The sequence below is a fragment of the Micropterus salmoides genome, unplaced genomic scaffold (genome assembly GCF_014851395.1).
Source record: "Micropterus salmoides isolate LMB-PRFRI ecotype aquatic unplaced genomic scaffold, ASM1485139v1 Ms_hic_scaffold_11, whole genome shotgun sequence".
Taxonomy (NCBI): domain Eukaryota; kingdom Metazoa; phylum Chordata; class Actinopteri; order Centrarchiformes; family Centrarchidae; genus Micropterus; species Micropterus salmoides.
Window position 1 is genome coordinate 31,316,180 of NW_024040152.1, and position 25,194 is coordinate 31,341,373.

At 41.7% G+C, this 25,194-nt stretch overlaps 1 protein-coding gene across 1 annotated transcript in view; it reads right to left on the reverse strand.

Annotated features, from left to right (window-relative positions):
* tgfbr2b (transforming growth factor beta receptor 2b) overlaps window positions 1-9,415 on the reverse strand; it is a 39,837-nt gene extending 30,422 nt beyond the window's left edge. The window contains exon 1 of the mRNA XM_038712273.1: window positions 9,168-9,415. Within this exon, the coding sequence (XP_038568201.1) occupies window positions 9,168-9,252 (85 nt within the window). The 5' untranslated portion in view covers window positions 9,253-9,415. The remainder of the gene's footprint in view (window positions 1-9,167) is intronic.
* Window positions 9,416-25,194: the final 15,779 nt, after the last annotated feature.

A 25,194-nucleotide genomic window follows, 5' to 3' on the forward strand; every position in this document is an offset into this window, starting at 1 on the left:
CTCTTATCCATCATATCACTAACACTCTTCTGTTTATGTAGCAGTTCAGCCTGCCACTTGCCTAGCCTCACTCTGTTGTGCTGGTGCCATTAAATTGGTGACCATCTTGGTCTTTTGGGAAATGCTGTTTGCAACCTGATTTTTAGTCATCAGCGTTTTTTTTGTTTGTTTATTTTTTTTTTTTTACAAATGTAAAGTTGATTTTACTTAATCCACAGGCTCTTTATATGGCACTGAGCCTGAAATGTGGGATACACTGCTCTACTGAACATTTCATCTAATATGAACATCTTGATTGTTTGGGGAAACTTAAAGATCCACTTAAGAAACCTCAGCTTTGAATAACAATTTACATATGACGGGGATTTTCAGCAAAAAAGTAGAATATATACTCTTTCTCACTCATTGAAAAATGAGGCGCCTCCTGCTTCACTGAAAGTCCAAAGTCCATTCTCAGTTTGTATGCAATGGAGGCTTCAAGTTTCCAAATCACACTTTTGTAAGTCGCAAACTGGACCGTGATTGGCTCCAAACTAGTTGTGACGTCGTACGCCCACTAAATGTTTAGGCAAGCACAGAGAAACTTTCCCCCTTTCAGCGGATGAATGTGCAAACAGCCTTCTAGTGTCAAACACATCATCATTCTGCACAGTTTGGCTCAAACATCAAAGTGAAGGAACAAAGAGAAATACTACTTTTTGAGTGAAGAGGGGCTTTAAGTGAAATATAGACACATTCCTGGATTGTATTGCTGATTAAGGAACATATGCTAGCATGAACAAAACTGTGATCAAACTATGTGTCAAGGAGCTGTCTAAAATCTCTTATTGTTATTTGGCAAAAAAAAGAATGCTCTGAGGAGGGGAAGGATGCATCAACAAATTCCCCTTCAACAAAAATACTTGAACATTAAGTCTTAGTTGTGGGGTGGTGGAGGTGGCAGTTGGCACGGCATGTGTCAAGTTGCCATGCTGTATACCAGCATAGATACAGTATGATCACACTAAACACGCCAGTGCTGTCAGGTGACATAGTATATAGGAAGGAGGAGATCAGTGTGGTTGGATGGGTCATACAGGACTTTCACACAGTAGACTGCTGTTTGTGGTGTGAAACCAATAGTCAATGTTGACTACATAACTTAACTTACATAACTAAGATACAACTCATGATCTTCTACTTCTCTGACTAAGTAGTTTTGGTGCTGTTTCACAATGTTAACAACCTGTTCTCAGCTAGCTTTATTTTGAAAGTCTAACCAGACGTCGAATATTATTATTGATAAGTTGGCCACAGAACCCTGCATGTGCGAAACTGATGCTAAGAGGTATCTACAGCGTCATAGTTTGAAGCGTCCAGCCACTGAGCAAGTGGCCGTAACTGGGAGTGAGAGCCTGCTGATAGCCACAAAGCTAGTGAGCGAGCCAATGCCAATGGACAACTTCCGGGGGCGAGTTCAATCTCAAAACGTTTTGCACCGGTTTGCAACGTTTTCTAATTTAACGACATGTTTCCTAACAGTGTGCAATGTTTCGCAAGTGGTATGTTTTCTCCCGTTTGGTGGGCGTGTCAGAGGAGTAGCCCAATCTGCGACAGTTTGTAAACACAGTGGTGTTAAAAAAGCAGTATAAATCAGCGCGCTTGTGTACACAACAGTGTGTTCATGACACCACCGTTTCCAATGAAATAAACGTTTTGCCGCATTTTGTTGCTGCTGAACTTGATCTAGTTCACTGCCTGAACTAATGCTATGCTCCATCACTGGTTCCCGTAGCTGTACAGTATGGATATCATCAGTGTGAAACTGGTTAATATAAACAGTTCTAAATGTACATACTCCCATATCTCTTAAGAGACTCCACTACAGATTGAGTAAAGAGAGAGGATGTCTGATATGACGATAGCCACTTCATCATGATGAAAGGGGCTCCTTTCTTGCAAACAACAACAGCCCTCACATATCAGAAATCCAAGACATAGACAAAATAACAGCATGCACTGCAGTCTGTGCTATCGTTAAATCAATTGACATGGCAGCACGTCTGTAGGACTGAACTTTGAAAGCAGACCAGAGGACTTCAAGTTTCACTCGCGTGAATTCTCATTGCACTCCCCCATGTCGTCAAACTACCGATTCTCCTTCAACAGTGTGTGTTTATACGGGTGGGAGTGTGTGTTTGTGTGACACCGATCATAGTCTGCATAGGCCGTGTTATTCATTTAACAGGAAGCACAGTTAATATACTTTCAAGACACATTCCGTCACACAGAGTCTAGTTTGGGGCAGGACAGAGAGCGTGAAATAGCACAGCGCTAACACCCACACACAACCTCAGAGACAAATAAAACCTGCTGATTTAGTGCCACAGAGACTGAATAAATTTGAATGAGTAACGGAGAGTTACACTCTGTGTAGCCAGTGAGCTCAGTAAGTCTTTATGGTGTTGATTAATCTTTATGGTACTGTTGTGCAGTACTGATTACACATTAAGAGCTCATTAACCATCAGTTTCTGATTCATAGAGAGACGCACAGAATTCCACAGACAGAAGCATGGCTGTGCCATGGGCTCACCGGTATCCCCGATTGTGGCAAACATCTACATGGAAGAAGTGGAGAATAAAGCCCTCAACTCCTTCAGAGGAACAGCACCGAGCCACTGGTACAGATATGTGGACGACACCTGGGTCAAAATTAAAAGCCAGGAAGTGCAAGCCTTCACAGAACACATCAACTCTGTGGACAGTAACATCAAGTTCACACGAGAAGATGTTCACAACAACAGTTTGGCCTTCCTGGACTGCGCTGTACACATTGGTGTTTACAGAAAACCCACAAACACAGACCAATACCTACTCTTCGATTCACACCACCCACTGGAGCACAAGCTAGGCGTCATGAGAACACTGCACCACAGAGCGGAAACCATACCAACAAGCGCCCAAGCCAGAGAGAAGGAACAGAACCACCCTAAATGGACCTTTGTGAAAACAGCCACAAGATCCAAGAAGAACAAAACTACAGGGGAGGAGGAAAAGAAGGTCAAACGCAACAACATTGTGATTCCTTACGTGTCTGGAGTATCAGAGAAACTCAGGAGGATTTTCAACAAACACAACATCCCTGTGTTTTTTAAACCCAAGAACACACTAAGACAGATGCTGGTCCACCCCAAAGACCGCACACCCAAACACAAGAAAAGCAATCTAGTGTATGCGGTCCAATGCAGTGAGGAATGCACAGACCTGTATATTGGGGAGACTAAACAACCACTACACAAACGCATGGCTCAACACAGAAGGGCCAACTCCTCAGGTCAAGACTCTGCAGTCTACTTACATCTGAAGGACAGAGGACACTCGTTTGAGGCAGAGAAAATGGATGGTTTGAAAGAGGTGTCAAGGAAGCATCTACACCAGGGTTGAGAAGCCGTCATTGAACAGGGGAGGGGGTCTACGCCACCACTTATCCCCCACTTACAATGCTGTCCTTTCATCACTTCCCAGGAAACTCAACAAACGTAACCTCTTGGCCTCAGGTGAAGATACCAACGATGGTCGTTCAGTCTTGGCCACCGGTAGTCTTAACGACTGTAACGACTGTCGTCACAGCAACAAGGAACACTAACGAACCAGCGGTATCGATGACCCGGGATAACGACCCCACTGAGGTTAAATAGCTGAGTTTCCCTGCCAGTCAGTCAGAACTGAAGAAGTCCTTTGGATGAGGGACAAAACGTCTTCCAGTATCTTCAACCAAGTCCAGTTGCCCTTGATTTTAACCTTCGTTGCATAAATACCGAATGCTTTTGTCCAAAGTGAAATACAAATGAGATACAATCCAAGCCACAGTAGATCAAGGGGAAGTCTTCACTAAGTGTCACTACGCTCAGTTCCATTGTCCACCTTAAGTGCCAAAAGTGCAAAATACAAGATGTTATTGTAATTAGCGTGAACTTGGGCAGGCTAGCTGTTTCTCGCTGCTTCCAGTCTTTATGCTAAGCTAGGCTAACCACATACTGACTTCAGCGTCACACTTTTGAGTTATATTCATCTTCTCATACCACATGCATTTTCCAAAATGTTCCTAAAGCTATACCTTTAATATGTTGCTATTTTCAGAATAAGTCTGACACCTAGAGAAATGGCTTCGATTAGCATGTCATTGGTTCTACAGTATCTGTTCTAGGGCACTATGAAAAAAAGATTGACACTATCTGAAATTGTGTTGCAACCCTGTATTTCTACAGGTTTCCAACACACAGAAAATATCTGTATTTGAAAAGACAGAGGACAGTGTGGGATATAAATACCGCAGGATATTCTGTTCAACAGTACATTGAAAAACTGCATTGACCGAGTAAAGCAAACAAACAAAAAGCTAACTTTTATTGAGCTCATTATAGTTTTAGATTTTGCAAAATTTCCATCATGCCTTAGTGTGATGTAAACAGGAAGTCCATGAGTTCACTGTGGACCACACCTGATTTTTTTTATCTGAGGTTGGATGATATATTATGGATGTTACAACACCATGTAAAGCCATGGTGCATAAGCAAGTTTTATTTCCTGTTTGTACTGTTACAATGGATGTACATGTACTGGATTTCTTTTGATTGTAAAGAAAGGCAGATTTCTGGCACATTGACAAACTGCTGTCACTCTAACAGGTTCAGCTGATTCCAAATGTGTCAATGTTTTGATTAAGGGTGGTGAACTTTGCGTGAAATGGTTCAAAGGGTAAAAATCAATGCAAAAGAAAAGCACCTCCTAAATGTATTTACTTTTCTGGATTTATGATAAAATAACTGTTGATCTTAGATAGAGTCTGCAGCCTTTACTTTGAAGTTCCAGCAGATTGTGCTTTTGCAGAAAGTTAAAGGGTAAATAAAGGTCTGTGGTGGTATGTGGCTCATTGTTCCAGCTGCTAAAGCACTTTGACTTTCTCTTTTATTACCGCTGCTCTTTTTCCTGCTGCTAGTCCATGTGTAGGAATTATAGTATGAAAACACAAGTGACCTCGGTGCGTCACAGAAAAGTGGAGGAGGAAAGTGTGGACTTTCATTAGCCGTGCTCTTGATGGCTCCTGAAGGGGCTGTAATTGAAATGTGAGATTTCTTTGTGCTCCTGTTGCTGCAAGAAGGAAATCATGCTAGTGTGACCTGCTTCCATGAGGCAGTCAGACCAATGAAAAACCTTGATAAATACCTGTTTCACGTTTTAGGACCAGAGAGTGTGAAGTGTCTACATTAAGATGAAGATGTAACAATGGAAATTAAGCATGTGGAACGCGTGTGTCATATTTTGTAGATATTTTTCTTTTAGCACAATGAAAAAAACTGCCCAAAATGATGTTGAATGACATAAATGGTATATGATTAGGCTATAGATGATGAATTCTACCATGCGACAGGAAGCAAAATGAACAAATACTTATTTGCTGTCTTGCTGAGAGTTTCATGAGAAGATTGAAACCAACATCATGTATGTGTGGTAAATATGAAGTCAGGAGATGGTTGCTTTACTTAGCATATAGAGTGGCAGCAGGGAGAAACAGCCTGCCTTGCTCTGTCCAAAGATCACAAATTACCAGCACCTCTGAGGCGCTCCAATGAACACAGATCATTAGATCTTGCTTGTTTATTCTATACAAAGTGTACAAACCTCACTCTGCCAGGTCAGCAAAGCCCCGCTAAAAACATTTCATTTCTACAGTTCAGTTCAGTTTTTGGAAAGAAAATGAGACATGTTACTTAGTGAACTTTATAGTTGCTTTATAAGGTCAGGCTAGCTGTTTCTACGCATATCATCACTGAAACTCGCTGTCATATAAATACAAACAGAGCACCTTGTACCATGAGCTCACAGGGGACGTGAGGACAGACAGGAAACTGCAGTTTATCACCCATATACAGGAAAGACTGCTCCAAACTACTCAAATGTGAATGGAAAAAAGTGAAATAATCTGCACACCATGCAGGCAGTGACTCTTAAAATCATGAAAACCAATTGTCTCAATCAGCTTCAAACTATGAGTGATGTTCCTGTCAAAAGAAATTGTATTTGAAACAGTGAATGGTTCAGCTAATGTAGCTTATACTGGTGCTGCAGCTGCTGGCATGGATACCAGCACTCGTAATTCTGCAAACTATATGGTTAATATAGTGCTGGCTGTTTGGGGGTTTTGGAGAGGTGCAAGTGTGTCTGATTTACTGAAAACGTGGAGGGTGCTTCTGTCTGAGCAATCTGCACGTGTCACTGTTACTTTCACATTTTCAGGGACTAAGCAGTGGGTTGAGTTTCAAAATGTGAAAATTCCACATGTCTGTGCGAAGCTAAGGTTCCTCCAAATCCTACAAAGCCTAGAAAATTATTAACATTGATGACAATTCTCTGGAGTAAAGCAGCACAGCAAATAAAAATTGAGAATATAATATAAGAATCCTTCTTCTTTTCAGCCTAGTCCTGTCACTAAAACGAGGGGAGACAACTGGCAAGAGGCTGAACAGGGCTACATAACTGCCACAGCAGGCGGCTCGGCTCTCTCCCTCTGCTTCTGAAAGTTATCCTCCCACCTCTACAACTCCCTCTTAATCCACTTCTCTCCAACTTGGCTGTAATCCTCTCATTCCTCCCGTCTTTATCTTCCCCCTTTAACTTTCTCAGGTTCCCTCTCTCCCTCTGCAACCTCTGCCTCCATCCCTCCGTCTTCTTTTTGACCCAGAGAGTCAGCGAAGCGAGTCGAGAGGGGAGAGCACGAGGGGAAGTCGACTAATATGGTAAAAATCAAAGGGAGACACTTCAGTGAGATTAAAGTGGGTGACCCCTTCTCTCCTCTCCTCCTCTACACAGTGAAGCCCAGTATAGTCAGTGTAAACACAGTAGGAAACAGGGCTTTGCTGGACTGAACAGGATCCACACACACAAACTACTTTGCAAAGTGAGAAGAGCTCTCTGGGGGCTCAAATCGCCGAGATCTAATGTCTTTTCAACGATACAGATGTACACAAGTAAATTATACACCCAAAAGACAGAGTTTCCCTTTCAGTCTTGATTTTTGATTGGCACCTTCAAAATAGCTTGTGTCCGGCGCTATCTTGGCTAAGCACAGAGATTGGGAAATGTGCGAGCACATGGTGGCCTCTGCCCGGACAGTATGAAGATTCCCCTGGAAAGGAAGGAAGAAGGAACCTTCCTGTGACAGCCCAAAAAGCGGATGGTTATCTACATCAATTGAAAGCAAACAAAGAAAGAAAAGATAAAAACAACAGAGTCCGGCTCTGGTGTTTTGATAACCACAATGTCAAGCTGCTCCGGTGTTGGGAGAGCGGTGAGCAGCTTCCTCCGGGCCGAGGCGCTCTGCAGAAGTCAGAATAACAGGGAGTGTGTGTTGATGTGTATTGGTGGGGAACATGGGGGCATGTGGGTGGAAGTTTGTATGTCTTCTTGTGCATGTGTGTGTGTTGGCGTGCGCGTCTATTTGTGACACTTCCACTGCAGAGGGACCACACAGTCCTTCTGGTATGTGGGATTTCCAGGTTCAAAATAGGCCCCACCGTGGGAGGAGGGTAGGAACCAACAGCAGAGAGAGGGGGAGAAGATAAAGAGGGGAGAAGGGAAGGAGGGCGGGGGCCAACACATGATATTCATGTTCACGGCAACTGAGGCATAATGTTGCTTGCCATTTTCATCAGAATGCTGTGTTTAATCTACCCACCTGTCAACAAGCACGGGGAAGTTTCTGTGGTTTATAGAAATGGGAGGCGTTACTGTATGACAGATGGAAAGCAGCCAAGTCTGTTAAACTGCTACTGTTAACACATGGGATTACAATCCACAAAGGAGGGAAAGTGGGACTACCACCAAACTTATAAGGAGACTTAAACACATTACCCCGAAAACACTTTACTATGATCATGTAGGGACTGAGAAACTAGATGGGACATTCAATACAAAGTCAAACTGTGCAGTGAAGTTTAGAAAGATGCCAAATATGTCAGGCTGCATTTTGTATAAAATGATGCACAAGTCATTTAGAATAGTGCAGCCAGTGCAGGAGTCTTGGGTTTGTGCTTTTGATGATAACAGACAGTGTCAAGTGAGAGGCATTACTGCAATTTCGCACTGCACTTTGATAAAGGTGGGGGACTCACATGTGACCGGTTTAAAAAGGAATGGTTGAAAGTGAAGCAGCAGAGGTCAAGACTTTTGGTCCCTAATACTTGGAGTATGGATCCAAAAACACTAGATCCTACACTTCCCATAATGGGACTTAACAGCATATTTAGTTAGAACTCCACATCCATAGTTCATAACACAGGCTTTCTGTTAAAAATCTTAAGTCTTAATGACACTTTCGGGGTTAATTTTATTAGACTTCATAGAGCACCCTTCAGAGCCACAGAATAAATTAGACAGTGTGAATAATTCTCCTTGAGTGTCTCCTATACTATTCTTGTTTTCATAACACAACGTTTAAAGGATCATGGTTAGAAAAGTGATTTTGATGCACTGATCAGTATTACCATAGTCCTATAACTTGGCAATAATGGAATAGAACCATAAAGTTCTCAAATATGATCAGATTTTACTTAGAGGAGAGAATCGGGTGGTGATGGAAAAGTAGATAAGACACAAGCCTTTGATGTGAGAGACCAAGGTTCAATCCCCCACTGTGACCCATACACCAATGTGTCCCTGAGCAAGACACTTAACCCCTAGTAGCTCCAGAGGCTTGTGACCTTTCAGTAATTGTAAGTTGCTCTGGATAAAAGCCTCAGCTAAATGAATAAAATGTAATCATGTAACCTACCTGGTGTTTCACAATGAAAGTTTATCTCAGAGTGGAGAAGATCTTTATAATTTACTCTATGTGGAAAAACACCTGTGCTGTTTCAAACAAGACACCACACCATTAACTACAGCCAGCATAACGCGCATAGCTGAGCAGTGTCTCTGCCGGTGTATGAGTCACCTGTTGCGCCTGGCTGTTCTTGGCTCTCCGGAGAGCCATGCGTAACTCGCTGGAAGGAAAGTTTCCCAGGCTCCTTACAACTACAGAGCCCAAGTTAGATTTAAATACACTGAGACTCTCATTAGGAGTGCCTGAGGAGTTGCAGAGAACAGACTGAGTGTTGTTAAAGTTGTTCAAATATATGCGTAACTCACCGGCAGTCCCGGGCTCCAGGAGCACAGCACAGAAAAATACAGATACAGCTCCCCGTAGAGATAAAACACAGCGCGGGCCCTCCATGTTTCCGTGTCCGTCCTCCAAAGAGTCTCATTCAGATTAAAGGTCAAGTCAACGAGAGTCCAGTGGAGGAATGAGTTTGGCGTGTCCTCTGTGCTGTGCGCTCCACTCCGCTCAGCAGCTGGAGAGTCACTGCTGAACCGAGCACTCACACGTAGACGCACACACAAACACACACACACACACTGACAGGAAACCGGAGGAGGGAGGACTCTCTCTCTCTCTCTCTCTATCACTCTCTCTCACTCTGTGTGTGTGTGTGTGTGTGTGTGTGTATGAGAGAGAGAGAGAGAGAGAGAGAGAGAGTGAGTGAGTGTGCGCGCGCGTGTGTGTGTGTGTAATTACCTATCCAAATACTGGAAATCGGAACAGTAAACAGCTCTGTATCCTACATTTACATAAACTCAGGGGCATGAAATGTTGCCAACAACCTCTCTGAAATATCACAGAACTCCTACAGATTTTCAGAAAGTGTAGACCTGCAGTTAGCAGATTAACAGACAGCTGAAGAAAATGCTTAACATACACTTTACAACACATGCAAAAATGCATATACTAATTACTTCTTAGAGATAAACTTTACACCTTGAGTTGCACAATATACTTGGTATATTCTGAATATATTACTATTTAATGTGTGATGAAAAGTGTCCAAAAAGACTCCATAGCCATAAACTTTATAGTATTCACACACATGGTTACATTAGTCACCATTGACACCACTGAAGTATCATGTCCTTCGTATTTATAAGGGAATTTGGGGGTATCAGCAACCTACTGTGGAGGGGGAGGGACATTTGAATTTAAAAATGTAGATGGTTGGAATTTTATAGGGTTATCTCTGGGTGCTCCTCCTTCCTCCCACTGTAACCTACCTGCATGCCTTTCATGCAGGTAGGTTACAGTTTTTGAAATGTGCAATACAAATAAACTTGCCTTGCCTTGTTGTTTTTACTTCTTACACACAAAATCTTTTCATGTCACAAGATTTTTGAGTCTTCTCACTCAAAGAGCAAAACTACACGCCAAATCTCCAAACTCCTAAGCTATTTCTCAGCCTTTAGACACAAAATTCTAACAGGAAGTGACCTGCTTTCCTTTGTCAAACACAACCAAACAAAAAGCCACACTTATTCACCAGGTCACACAACCACTTCTCACATGCGTAAACACTAATTGCTTAACCACAGATTGACCATGAGAGAAGCTGGACTGAGAGTCCAACCCAACTTGAGTAGCTTTTCTCTCTCTCTCGCCTGCCATTCACCTTGTGCAGAGTTTGTCTTGTGCAGAGTTTTGCGTGCATTCCGTGCTGCCGACTGCATGCACGTCGCGGTTCCTCGCGGGTCTATTTCAAGTAGCCAGCTATTTAAAAATGCTAAATTATTCTTTGTGTGGTTCATCAACAGTGATAAATTATTCGAAAGTCGTGTGAGGTGCGGACATCTCGGCACAACACTGGTGAAACTTCACACACACAGTACGAATACACATGCACACTGACGATCCAGGGCTAGGATTACAATTTTGGATTTATTCACGCACTAACAAGTTTTTTTCTTTTATCATTTTTATTTACAGCATTAAATGTTGAAATGTGTATTGTAATAGGCAGTATATTGACATATTGTCAGAAAACTGGTAGTGCTATGTAAAATCTGACGTTGAGCACCCCCATATCAGCAAAATGGCGTGATCCTTGTTTCGCTGCGAAGCTTTGACTGTGAGATTGACAGTCGAATCAGGCGGAGCCTGATTTTTTACTATTCAGGGTCAGCTCTAGAAAAAAGTGTTTGCCATTTGATGCGAATGTGCATCAATTGCATCAATTAATGCAATTTTGAGTTGTGTTTATTTATGGCAGGGAGATATGAGGCATTTTGTGTGTGCAGTTTTGGGAACTGTGGCTCAACAGTGCGTAGAGAGCTTCATGGAAAGGGTTTCCATGGCCGAGCAGCTGCATACAAGCCTTGCATCACCAAGTGCAATGCAAAGCGTCGGATGCAATGTTGTAAAGCACCCCACCACTGGACACTAGAGCAGTGGAGATTTGTTCTCTGAACTGGCAAATCATGCTTCTCTGTCTGCCAATCCGATGGACGAGTCTGGGTTGACGGTTTCCAAGAGAACGGTACTTGCCTGACTGCACTGTGCCAAGACTAAAGTTTGGTGGAAGGGGCATTATAGTGTGGGGTTGTTTTTCAGGGGTTGGGCCCCTTAGTTCCAGTGAAAGGAACTGTTAATGCTTCAGCATACAAAGACATTTTGGACAATTTCAGTTTGGGGATTGCCCCTTCCTGTTCCAACACGACTGCGCACTAATGCACAAAGCAAGGTCCATGAAGACATGGATGAGCGAGGTTTGGTGTGGAGGACTTGACTGGCCTGCACAGAGTCTTGACCCCAACCCGATAGAACACCTTTGGGAAGAATTAAAGCGGAGACTGCGAGTGAGGCCTTCTCGTCCAACATCTGTGCCTGACCTCACAAATGCGCTTCTAGAAAAATGGTCAAAAATTCCCATGAACACACTCCTAAACCTTGTGGACAGCCTTCCCAGTAGAGTTGAAGCTGTTATAGCTGCAAAGGGCCAACTCAATGTTAAACCATACGGATGAAGAATGGGATGTCATTAACCTTCATGCGCTTGTAAAGGCACGCGACCCTAAACTTTTGTCAATATAGTGTATATTGAATTTGACTACTTATAATAGTTTTTTTTGAAAAGTTCAATATTTCTGTACCTGTATTTTGTTACATGCAGTGTGCTAGCAACTCTGTGGAACTACAATAGGCTACCTGCCTACCATTGTGGAAGTGCGTAACTAACCTTTGACCCATACTGAAATGATAGAATCACTCAGTTGCTGCAGATTTGTCAGCTGCACATCCATGGTGCAAATCTCCCATTAAACCACATCCCATGCTCTATTGGATTGAGATCTGGTGACTGTGGAGGCCATTGGAGTATAGTGAACTCATTGTCATGTTCAAGAAACCAGTTTGAGATGATTTGAGCTTTGTGACACGGTGCATTATCCTGCTGGAAGTAGCCACCAGAAGATTGGTACACTGTGGTCATAAAGGGATGGACATGATCAGCACCGCAGGTGCCTACTCAGGTAGGCTGTGGTATTTAAAAAAAGCTCAGTTGGTACTCAGGGGCCCAAAGTGTGGCAGGAAAATATCCCCCACCATTACACCACCACCAGCAGCCTGAACCGTTGATACAAGGCAGGATGGATCCATGCTTTCATTTTCACACCAAATCCTCCTCTGACCTCTGACATAACAAGACATTTTCATCCACAAAACTGTCACTCAGTATATTTTCTCTTTTTCAGACCATTTTTCTGTAAACCTAGAGATGGTTGTGAAAATCCCAGTAGATCACTTAAATCCCCTTTCTTCCCCATTCTGATGCTCGCTTTCAACTTCAGCGAGTTGTCTTGACCACGTCTACATACCTAATGCATTGAGTTGTGTATATATATATATATATATATCCTTATAGTGTTATAGTTTGTAATTAAAGGTCCCATGTTATGAAAGATTTAAAATAAGGTCCTTAATGTTTTTCTTCTTCTTAATGTGCGTCTTGGACTGATTGGCTGCTTTATTCTAAAATGATGCTGTGCATAAGGAGCAGTTGGGACTGCCTACCTGTGTGTGTGTGTGTGTGTGTGTGTGTGTGTGTGTGTGTGACTGACAAGCTTGCTGACTGATGAGTGACAGCGTTGGCACAGATCTCAGCAGTATTTAGATGGCAGCACAGAAACTGAGCCCAGTGACGGAGATAATAAAGCTGAGCCTGTCTGTCTAGTTATATGAGGCAGCAGGTCTGAACATGCTGCTCTCTACCAACACTGGAACGGAGCCACACACTCTCTAGAGTCTCACAGCCCCTGTCGACCCCTCTACTCACCAGTCCTCTGGAGTCCAGCTCCTTCAGCCACAGGTCAGGGCCCAGTGGGTTGGAGCTCTGTTTGTTCTTGGGTCCCACATGACAGCAATAGTAGAATATGTTTCATAGCCTGGGACTACAAATAAACAAAGTTTGGCTTTATGTCCAAAAAATAAATCCTTTTATAATAAGTGGAGACAAGAAGGGAAATTCTGGGGTTACTAACCTTTTTTATTGGTATTAAGAGTCATCCAACAATGTTCTCCATTAAATTATTGTTATTTACCTCTGTGTTTCAGGGATATTTAGTAATTAATACCATGGACTATTACCTTTTCATGAACCCAGGAAATTGTGCACCATCTTACCTTTTTTACACTCATTATTATCTTGGTCACCACACTTATTGCTAAGATCCAAGGCTGCATGAATTCCAGCTTCACATCCCCATCCCCCTTAACATGCGGTTGTGAGGCTGGTTGGATGTACTGCCAAATTCTCTGAAACGCCTTTGGAGACTGCTTATGGTAGAGAAATGAACATTCAATTCATGGGCAACAGCTCTGGTGGACATTCCTGCAGTCAGCATGCCAATTGCACGCTCCTTCAAAACTTGCGACATGTGTGGCATTGTGCTGTGTGATGGAACTGCACATTTTCAAGTGGCCTTTTATTGTGGCGAGCCTAAGGCACACCTGTGCAATACCCATGCTGTCTGATCAGCATCTTGATATGCCACACCTGTGAGGTGGATGGATTATCTCGGCAAAGGAGAAGTGCTCACTAACACAGATTTTGACATATTTGTGAACAATATTTGAGAGAAATAGGCCTTTTGTGCACATAGAGAAAGTCTTAGATCTTTGAGTTCAGCTCACGATGAATGGGGAAAGTGTTACGTTTATAATTTTGTTCTGTTCTGTGTATGTCTTGTGCATCATTTTATACACATTTCCCCAAAATTCAGTCTGTCATATTTGGTGTCTTGGAAATATCGTGATCCGTCGAATCTCATATAAAGTTATGTGGGTTTGATCTTTTTTCCCTTTCACAACATGAGTAATGAGTATGAGTAATGTAATGACTAACTCACCAGCAAATCATTGGGGTTTCTGAAAAACACCTCACAAATTTTTAAAGAAGGCTCAGTAATTTCCTAGAACAGCCGCTTACTATTTTTTAACAAATGATTTTCAAAGAGGAGGAAATTTGTATTTTACCAGTGGGTTAATCCCTGGGGGTCCTTGAGGTGGTTCCAGGGGGTCCCCACCAAAAAGGGGAATAGTTTCTTTTCACTATAATTCCATCCATAAGCAACACAATTACTATTTCGGTCATGGGTTTCAAACACTTTCTGTAATAAAACCTCTACCAATCTAAACCAATCAATCTTCCACCCCTCAAGGATCCGTAGGCCTCCAGGACTTTGAGGCGACCCCTCCCATCCCGGACACAAATAGTTTAAGACATTCCCTTGTACCCCCACCCCTTTACAGTACAGACTGTCAATATTTTGCACATCATTGCACAAACATATTCTTCATGATTCCATACCATAATTTTTTCATTGTTAACCTACTTGGCAATAAAACTTTTTCTGATTCTAAAAGCAAAATTCAAAATCAGAAACGGTAGGTCCGTGGTCTAATATGTGTCAGTTTAGGGGTCCTTGATGTGAAAAAGCTTGAAAACCACTGCTTTAGTCAGTATTTACGACAGCAGGGCGGTTCATGTGGGGCTGAGTCAAAATAAACTGCAGTTTGTGTTTTCACGGTAATGAAGGATCGTGTCACTCAGTGCGACATTGTGGCTCATTGACATTTATTTTGGAATTTTTCAATAGTTTTTGGACAACAATGGAGCTCTACGGCACAGCGAAAGAAGATATATCACAGACAATACTTGAGAATAAGACAAAAAAACCCATTAAAATTCACGAAACATAAAAAATATCACCAGACTTATCCTTTAAATGCTTTTGATATTTCCTAATTGTTTCATACCTGTATGATTGCTTGTGCAGTGTTATCTCATTTATAAAAATCTCTGTCTGTAAATAAAAGCAGTGCAGAGTTCTAACGTGTGACGGTCAGGCTCCATGTGAACCCAAACAATATCTAGGCCAAGACTTTAATTCAATTCTTTGTATGTACAGCAAGTATACTAAAGCCTAAAAATATCATACATTCCTGTCTCAAGGACCTACAGCTGACACCTAAACCATGAGGATGAAAAAATATACAGAGTGAACCCTTCGCAGAAGGAAAAACCAAACTGCATGTCCTAATATGCAAAAATTGATTGATGGTACAATACAGCGCACTATAAATCTCACCGACCGAATATGATTTACGATAACTGCTGATGGAGGGGAGTAGTCAGGGTTGGTGCAACATTATATGAGACCTCTGCTGTCAGAGAATCTGAAACCACAGAACAATGTATTTCCCTGAAGCTTCCAACTATGGATCAGCCAGGGTCATAAGTGGTACACTGAGATCATGGGCGTTACTGGACGGATTCAAGTTCCAAATTGAGAGGCTTTTAGTGCATAAATTGATCCCCAAGACCAAGAATGATGTATAGGATGTGTCAGTGTGTGTAGGTGTGGGTGTGTAATATCTTTATTAGTAATTCCAGCTTTTGTCCATCTCTAACAAGCCCAGTAAGCTCAATTCATCACTGTACATGCTGGTAAACACCTGCCAACAGACTTCATTAAATCTCAATAAACTTTCTGTATTCTCCATCAGAGCAAGTTGTTCATGTTTGTCATGTCCTAGCAGGGGATGATAGTTAACATCCTGAAGTTCTCTGGACCATTGTGTGAGGCGCTCTTTTTGCCAGGGGTGTTTCACAATAATGGAAACTTGGACGACGATGAGATAGACTTTTTGCTGTCATGTTGGCTGAGCGAGCTATTAAAAGAATATTTTATTTTGATTCATGTGGCATCTGTTTTGTATCTTTAGCCCCAGAGGATGTATAAACAGATACACCATGTTTTGTAGGACTGGCTTTTGAACAAAATCATCCATGTGCAGTAGGCCCCTCTGGTTCATTTGCTCAAGTGGTGCAAGCTAATTATTTTTTTATTTAGGATGAATTATGTTATAGACAGAGGACAGAACTTTTAGAAATGAAACAATATCTGTGGTCTTTAGTGTAAATTGACATTTTAAAAAGAACATTTTATATAATACTGAACCTGCAACCAAATCAACATGCAGCTAACGTGATATCATGGAATGGCGTTTAAATAGCACGCTGCTTTTAAGGACATTTCAGCGTGCCATGTCAATGCACTTTAAGGTTTTCGCATGTCATTTCACGCTGTTCAGTCCCGATAGACCCAATCAACACAAAGGAGGTTAATTGACCAGTTAACCCTACAGCTGAGCAGATAGGGTTAACTGGTCGATATGCATATTTAATTAATGATGGTTGAGGTTAGCAGTAAAGTAATCAGGGAGATGTCAATGCTAGCATTATCTAGCTAGCTAGTTAAACTTTAACATAGCTAACGCTATGTAGCTAACGTTAGCAACGACGTAGCATGGTAACTTACGTAACATAACATAGTAGCTAACGCTATGTAGCTAACGTAGTAACGTAACGTAATGTAAATAAAAACCAAAAACTAATGTTGTGTAATTATTGTTTCACTCGGGAACCGAACACCGATCTCCTGGGTCAGGGACCAACTCATTATTTACCCCCTCACAATCCACCCGACCACCACCTTAGTTTCGGACTTTCATGGCTATTTAAATCCCACACACGCTGATTTTATCTGTGACAGTAGGTGTAAAATGGCCATTTCTGCAAAATAAAAGTCAATGCAGTCTAAATGGCGTGAAAGACATGTGAAATGCAAAAAGTGCGTTGGAATACTTAAGAAATCAGCGTGTTATTCATAAACCTTTCGATGATACCAGGCTTAACTATATTGAATGAGCAAAAAATAATTTGGGGAAACATAACGGTGCCTAGATTACGGGATAAAGCACCTATCTTTGTAAGAGTTCTCATAGCCAATGGTGGTCAGCTGGCAGTAAACATGCAAGCAGATTAGCTAGGTAGGGTTTCTTAGCAGCACCACTGTAGCTACCATTCAGGTCCCTGAGGCTGAAACTAAGTTTTGAAGGCTCGCATAATGTTTTGATAGCCTGAGAAATATTCAAATCTTTGCAAACATTAATTTGTGTTTGAGTTTTCCTTCTTCACAACTGCAGCACTCTTTTTGCAGTGATTCACCAATATATATTCAGAGATTCAAATCAGTTAGTTTGTTTTTCAAGTTTTGTAAACCTTTTAAATGGTGATCTGAAAAATAGTGCGCATATGTTCGGGGGAAGTATTGAAATGTTGAAACTTGTGGTTTGAAAGGCCGTTCATCTTTATTTTGAAACTTTTGCACATGTACATTTGCATTCATATTGCAGATAGTTCTTTCAGAGCTGAGATTACTACACCCACTTTTCAGATCTGCCCACACAGTTGCGAGTTTGCAAGTCACATATTTTCTGGCAGCACTGTCTTGCTTTATTAATTGTTAAGCCGAAAGGTTTGTGCCCCAGGAGGACAGGGTACACCGTAGCTCGATCGATTGATTGAATAGTGACGGAGGTGCATTTCCTCATTTACAAAACTGCAAACTTAATGCAAAGAGTCTCCATAGACTCAATTAACAAGGTTGCCAAGGAGTTAAAAGAAATAAGACTTGATTTATGTGACACAAGCTGTACATCAGAAGATCTACTTAATAAAGAGTCTTATATTTATAATATAAGACTTATTTATAACCACACCTTGCATCACATCTCACAGCATTTTGCTGAAATGCCTGGGGATACGGCAACAAACATGTAATAAGAATAAACATCATTAAACGTTACCTGACACACAAATCACGAGTAGAACTGCTGGAATAGAGTTGTGTGGCTCGATCCGAGCCCCTTTCTTTGTTTCCCATTTACAGAGTGAGCGCTGTGTACAAACCGGATTGTTTTCAGCGTGAAGAGATCAATATGACAAAAGGACTTGTGTTAGATTAGAATCACATTCCCCACTTTTAAAGTTGATTTTTATTATATATACTTTTTATTTAGTTTCTGGAGCAGGTATGAGGTTAGTCTGTGAGCACCGGTTTCCATGGCAACCAGCGCTGTGACTTTGAGACTAATGTCCAAAGATCAGACAGTTTGTTCAATTTATTGTGACAGTTGCTTCTCTGTCCTATGACTTTTAATGTCAGAGAATCAGGTTGTTAGAGAAGGAACTGAAGATGCAGAGACGGAGGAAGATGGACAGAGTAAATATGAATTTAAGAGTAGACGAAGGCTACTACTGCTACACTACTCTGGAATGCAGGCAAAAAACAAATCTCCTCAACCTCCATATCTGCTGCTTCACCTTGGATGAATATTTGGCAAAGCTACCGCCTTGTTAGCGGACATGTACATTAAGTACTGTAGCTCGAGTTAAACCAGGAAGTTATTCTGTAAACCGTGATGGATGTTTACAACAGACAGTTTTGATCAGGGTCGGCCCTGATAGCGTTGGAGCCCTAGGTGAGTTCTGAAATTGGCGCCCCCCAGTCTTTTCATGATGGTTTGTGAAACCAGGAGAATGTAATGAACTAGGGCGTATACTTTCATTGTTTGCATGGTTTGACTGACAGTAACCGAACTATCATGTGTCAAATTACCTTGACTGAAGTAGAAAATTTTTACATAGTTGACCTCTCACACATAACTAAGGGCGGGTTCATGCCTAAAGGCCCAAATTATTAAATAATAGTGAAGTGCGATACCACTTAATTCCTATAATACCCAGTCTGGTATTGCCGATACCGATACTAATACTTACATATTTTATTTCCCTCGCTTCTGTATTTATGAGGCAAATAAATTGTAGGCTTACCAATTCCAAATAGTAGCTGCATAATGACATGACATCAAACTAATGTCATATTCTTTGATTATAATAAAAATATCCTGCTCCGAACTGCCACTTCATAACATCATCATTTTAGTTTGTGGTGTTGCCACAAAGTATTTCAAGTATTTCACTGTCTTTGCACACACATCACATACAGCGTCATTATTACCTTCACAGCTAAAATACAGCCAGACGTGACTGCATTTACAGTCAGTCATAGTCAGTATTCAGCTGTGGGAAATGTTCACAAATGCTCACAGAGCCGTAGCACAAGCATGACTCTCTATTAGACAAATAACATGAATGTCTGTACGTCTTTTAAATCCATCCAATAGTTGTTGAGACTACTGAAAAATAAAAAAGTGAACCTCATTGTGGTACTAGAGGGAAAGTCAAGGGATCATCAATGTCATTTTCCATCTGGGAATCATGAATATTTGTCCCACATCTCGTGCCAGTCTACTGTAGATATTACGATATTTCAGTCTGGACCAAAGTGGTGGATCCACTGACCGTCCAATAAACTTACAGAGGTCTTCCATGTTTCTTTTCTTTAATGTCACGAACTTCTTGTCATCTTCTTCTCACCAGGGAAGACAGATGTTAGCAGTTGTGTTTTAGCTCCACGTATTAAGTTATTTTTTTTTATGATTCATGATTTTTATCAAATGAATTTGCAAGGGAGGTTTTCACATGTAGCTAATTCTTTACTATGTAAAATGATTGGTGCTCTCCCTCATCAGGTGATTATGCAGCAGCTCTGGGTGAGCTGGCCAAAAGAGCTTTCAGAACAGTTATCAGCACACTCTTATTTAGTCCAAATGTCAACACTTGTCAGGAGTGAAACACAGCCAGTCACAGTTTTTGAGTCCTTATACTTCACTTCAGCTATTGTCTGCTCTCTTGTTCATGTGTTCAAAGTGCTTTATGGGTGACTTCATGTCAGAGTGCTGTTTTCTTAACTGCTGACTGAGGTGAAGTCGCTGGCCAAAGAGATTTCCTAGTGAAGGCAGGGGCAGTGGAAACTTGGAGTGATTAATACACATTGTAAGTTTGTTGTAGTTGATCTGACAGATTAGAGTGTGATCATTGGTATCTGGTTCTTCCATGCTCTTTCAGGCCACATACTGTACAGGGCGTACAGGAAACATTCACTACAAATGTCAAACTACACGTCCCCCGTGTGTGTGAGAGTTTTGTTTCTCATTACAGTGCCGATGCAGAGGAGGAGGTGTGGCATCAGATTCTGAGTAAGCACTTTGAGCTGAAGAAACAAGTGGAAGGGAGGAAAAAGTTTTGATGAGAAGAAGGTTTGAGTAAAAGCCAGAAACACGTTCACGGCAGGGTGAGGTGTGAACTTGCTGTGTCAAAGCCTGTGTTAAGTCAGTTTTGGTGACAATCTGGTAAACGTGTGGTGTGAAGTCTGTGTCTTGTCTGTGAAAAGTCCCTCTGTGCGCATCTCATTATACAAAATATACAGCAACCTACATACACCCACTGACAACAGCATAGACATAGATCATCATGCACACACATGTGTCACGAGGCACAGAAACAACTCTTCAGTGAGTCAGATCCGCCGCCTTTATTTCTCTATCTCTCTATCAACACACTTGCATTCCTACAGGTTGTAATGACTTGTCACCATGACAACCTCAACCTCAACAAGCAGTGACTCACTGAAACTCTATTTTTTACTGTATGTCCGCAGCTAATGCAAATACACAGTTGTGGCAGTAGTCCCTCACAAAGTTTAGATACTCTGCGCTTCGCCGTTTGCAGATTAAACAACACGCATCGATGGTAAACCATAGTTATTAGCAGTATTACTTTAACTAAGGCTGCCAAAGCGCACAGTTGACCTTCGCACTCGGTGGCATGGTGCAGTGGTGTGTTTGTGTGTGAGTGTGTGCTAGCTCCTGGAAGTCCAACAGACTCCAGTTTGGAATGTTGAGAACAGCTGTGGACACGAGCAAAAGAATTTACACAGAAACATGATGGTGTCACACACACACACACACACACACACACACACACACACACACACACACACACACACACACACACACACACACACACACACACACACACACACACACACACAGTCTGTGCAAATATTTAAAAGTAGCAATTTTTTTTTCAATTTGGCCTGTTTAGCTTTTTTTTTTATTCGTACAACAGTAACCTCATGAAAAACATGCATGAAAAGAAAGATCCAGATCATGTCTTAGATATTGGCCTGTTTTGTTGCTAAATGCCCCCATATTTGTACTGACTGATTACAGTTTTATTCAGTGTACACAAGCTTAAAGAAAAAAAAAAAAGCCTACCTAAATCAAGTAAACGCTACTGACTAGAATTTCAAGGTCATATTTAAAGCTAAATAATTAAAGCTAAATTACATATTTTTTTAATACAATGAACAAACATTTCATGTGTAAAACTAAACAAAAATACCCAAATAATCAGAGGCAAACATATATCTTAGACTTAGAGTACGACACATATTCAAACCAGATTCACACATATTCTCTCTTGCTCACTCTTCCAGACAAGTCCATACATGCAGTATTGTCATCAGAGAACTTTGTTTCACCTTCTGAACAGGGCAAAAGGCAGTAGGGTTTTGAAGGAATACAGCTAACTGCTAAAAGAAAAAGAAAAAAACACATTTCCAAACTTTGAGATGTCAATGCGGTTAGCTTCATTTCTGTGTGTTGTTATCCTAACTCGGGTAAATCTTGTAAAAGGACTCCACAGCTCTGTTTCCACCAGTATTTCCTACAGAGTCTCAGTTACTATACAAACATCCTCATGCACACACACACACACACACACATAATTGTGTCACTCTTTAATCTACACATCCTGAGGAGATTAGTACCACACATGGGGTTATGAAAATGGCTGTATATGCAAACCCCGGTCTCTCACACACACACACCCATTCACACCGCTAATTGAAAGCGGTCATTTGCAGACTGTTGAAATGCACCCACTGTGTGCTTGTCCACCTGTTGTCTTGTGGATTGAGGGAAAGCTAATGTTGCTGCACATGGCTGCAGCCTGAACTGTTCATTACATAATCAGAATACAGGGGAAAGAGCAAGAAATGAGTGAATGAATGAAATGTTGACAGTGCACACAAAGATTCTCCCATCGCAACCTCATCATCAATCTGCCACATCCCTTATGGATTGCCAGAAAAAGCGTAAGTGGTAACTTTATGTAAGACTGCACAATAGAAGCTCATTACCGTCCCAACATTGGAATCTTATTACTTTCAGCTGACATTTGCCATCACTGCTCACTTTTCAGTCTTTTTCCCCACCGTGTTTTGCTTCTCTGTCCATTGTTCCCATCACTGTTTTGAATAATTCTCTGTAAGAATATAGAGGTCAGGCATTTCACATTGGCCTCAGTGGAAACTCAAGACCCTTTCATCATATCCTCACTCAGCAGTTATTAATGCTGTGGGAAGTACCCTCCACCCACACCCTAATTCTTCTCCCATCCAGTGGTATCCTCCATCCAGGAAGGGGCATTGTTCAGTCAAATGACTCATTTGGTAACAATTCATCACTGAAAGTAATTGCACGCATTTCCATTTCCAGCATTATTGCTCATGAAATCATTAAAGTCCAAAGGATTTACGCCCTTGAGGGAATGTATTTTCAAGCCTATTAGATAATGAGAAATCTCGTGTACATAGTTGAAATTTTGAGCAGAGGATGGTGCTAGACTTAATAGCACTCTGCTTAGATTTGAATATTCCCTGTGTACAAGTGGAACATTTGCCCATATGGCAATGCCAGAAGAAAGGTCAGGGGGTCAACAGATAGGAGTCATATCCAAATTCAGTTTTATGGCAAACTGGGTGTTGTGCAATCTTGATCTGGTTCTCAATCAAGGTCCCATGGACAGATTACTTTGAAAGCAGCAAAAAACAAAAACAAAATTAACATTATCTGCTGGTTCTGAAACAGATGTCAGTCATGACAGCAACAGTTACTCACATAATCACTTCCTCGTGCGTAAGAACATCTTTGCAGCAGTACTTCATGTCTTGTTTAATTGAGAGCTTTGACTTTGAAAAGTTCAGAAGGAAATTCAAAAGAGTCTCTGGCTTGCTTAACACACCTCTGAAAAAGACGTCAGAAAACGTGACATTGGATTCCCCTGAATGAGAAACGCAGGAATCTCCTCTGCCTGGAGAAACTGGGGAAATGAAAATAAGCACCCATATGATGTGGACCACTCACTGGGAGGCACACACTACAATGCTTAATTGTGATTATAAAAAACAATATCTTCATCAATTTGTTGACCAGCAAGTGGGGACTGAACACACAACCCTTCAAACAGGAGTCCTGTGCACTGCTGACTGAGCTAAACAGGCACATGAAGTGACAAAAAACTCGGCCCAATGCCAGACTTATTTGCTTACCTCTGCTATAGAGGCTACAGTTAAGCACACACAGTGTTGCCTTGAGCAAAATACTAATGTTGGTGAGCTAACATGCCAACAATGACAATGTTAACCCTGACATCGTAGTTTAGCGTGCCTATCTTCCAACAACGCAATGAGCCTATGAATTACAGGTTCTAAAAAATCAGGAGGAGCAGAGTAAAAAAAACAAAACAGGATCATTCGTTCATAATAACCCAGGTTTATTACACTAAAAAAGTAAACGTGTGTAAGGGTGTTCCAATAAAAATGCCAGAGTTCAAGAGTTCAGTTCCTGTTTTAAAGTCGCTGGGGTACAAGTCCAACCAGGTTTTAGGTACAGGCATTCTCCGCAGTAGCCTCGAGTTAACTCCACAACGACAACTCAATACTCCTCTTCAGCCAGGACTGGATTTCCTGGGCCACAGCTGGCCACTAAAGACCCAGACTGGAATATGTTTGTGTTGGCAGCACTGATGGCACCGACATCGTGTTTGTCCACCCTTCGGCCGCTGATGTGTTCTGTGTTAAGCCCCGTTGGTATATTGCATAGTATTGCTCTTCTGCTGTTAGTTTGGGGGTGGTGGTAATTTATTGTTTTGTTTCTTAATTTTCGTATGTGTTTCTTTTTGCGTCAAAAAGCGGATCTTTTATCTCTGTAACCGGCGCATCAAAATGAGCTTTTAGCCATATATAAATATGCCCTGGGGATAAGCAGAGAAAGGTGAAAAAGTTACTGTGATTCAGTAGCTGCATCTGTACACGTTTATTTTTTTTACAATTATCTGCCCCAAGGTGTTTTTACACTCAGACATCAGACATCCAGACAGAGGCAGGAAAAGCCTGAACAGTCTGCAGTGATAATGTTGTTTATGGAGCTGGCAGTCTAACTGTCACACAGTAGGAATGATGCATCATCTGGGAGCAGCAGAAGAAGTGGATAGACCACCCTGTCCCTGATACACAACACCATTGTCCCGCTTGGAGGTGATGGTGGATGAAGGCCAAGGGTCCAAACACACACTGATTGTGTTCGCATGAGAAACATGAACAGATTAAAGGTAATGGATGTCAGCTCTGAGTTTGTGAGGCTTTTGGTCGATACTACTACTACACGACCCTCATTGGTTGTTACAACTCCAAGTTCAACATTCTCGTTCAAGCACAATCCCTTCCACTTCAGACTCTGACCCCGCAAGCTGACAGTGTTTGTCCAGAGAAGAGAGTGTTTTTCTTGACAGCAATCATCATATGCAGGCGGAGAGGCTCGGTATGCCCTCTGGAATGTGTCTGAAAAGGAAGGGCAAGACCTGGAGCCAAGAAACAGGAGAAGCTCTGAAGAAGAAGAAGAATAAACAAGGTACAAGGGATGGAGAATAAAGAGTAAATAACAAGGAGCATAATCCAAGTCACTTAAAGATTGTATTATGTAGATTTCCTTGACCCAGGCCACTGCGGCAAGGACTCGGCCTTTGTACATAGGGTGCACGCTCTAGCAGTGAGCTAGCTGGCGCCCCTTCAGTGCAGTCTTGATACTGAAAACAAATGGATCTTACTTGAACCTGAGAGAAAGGAAGGAAAGCAAATGAGCCGTGTTTGGTGGGAATGAAACCTCCAGGCTCATGGTGTATGTTAGTGACCAAACATTTAA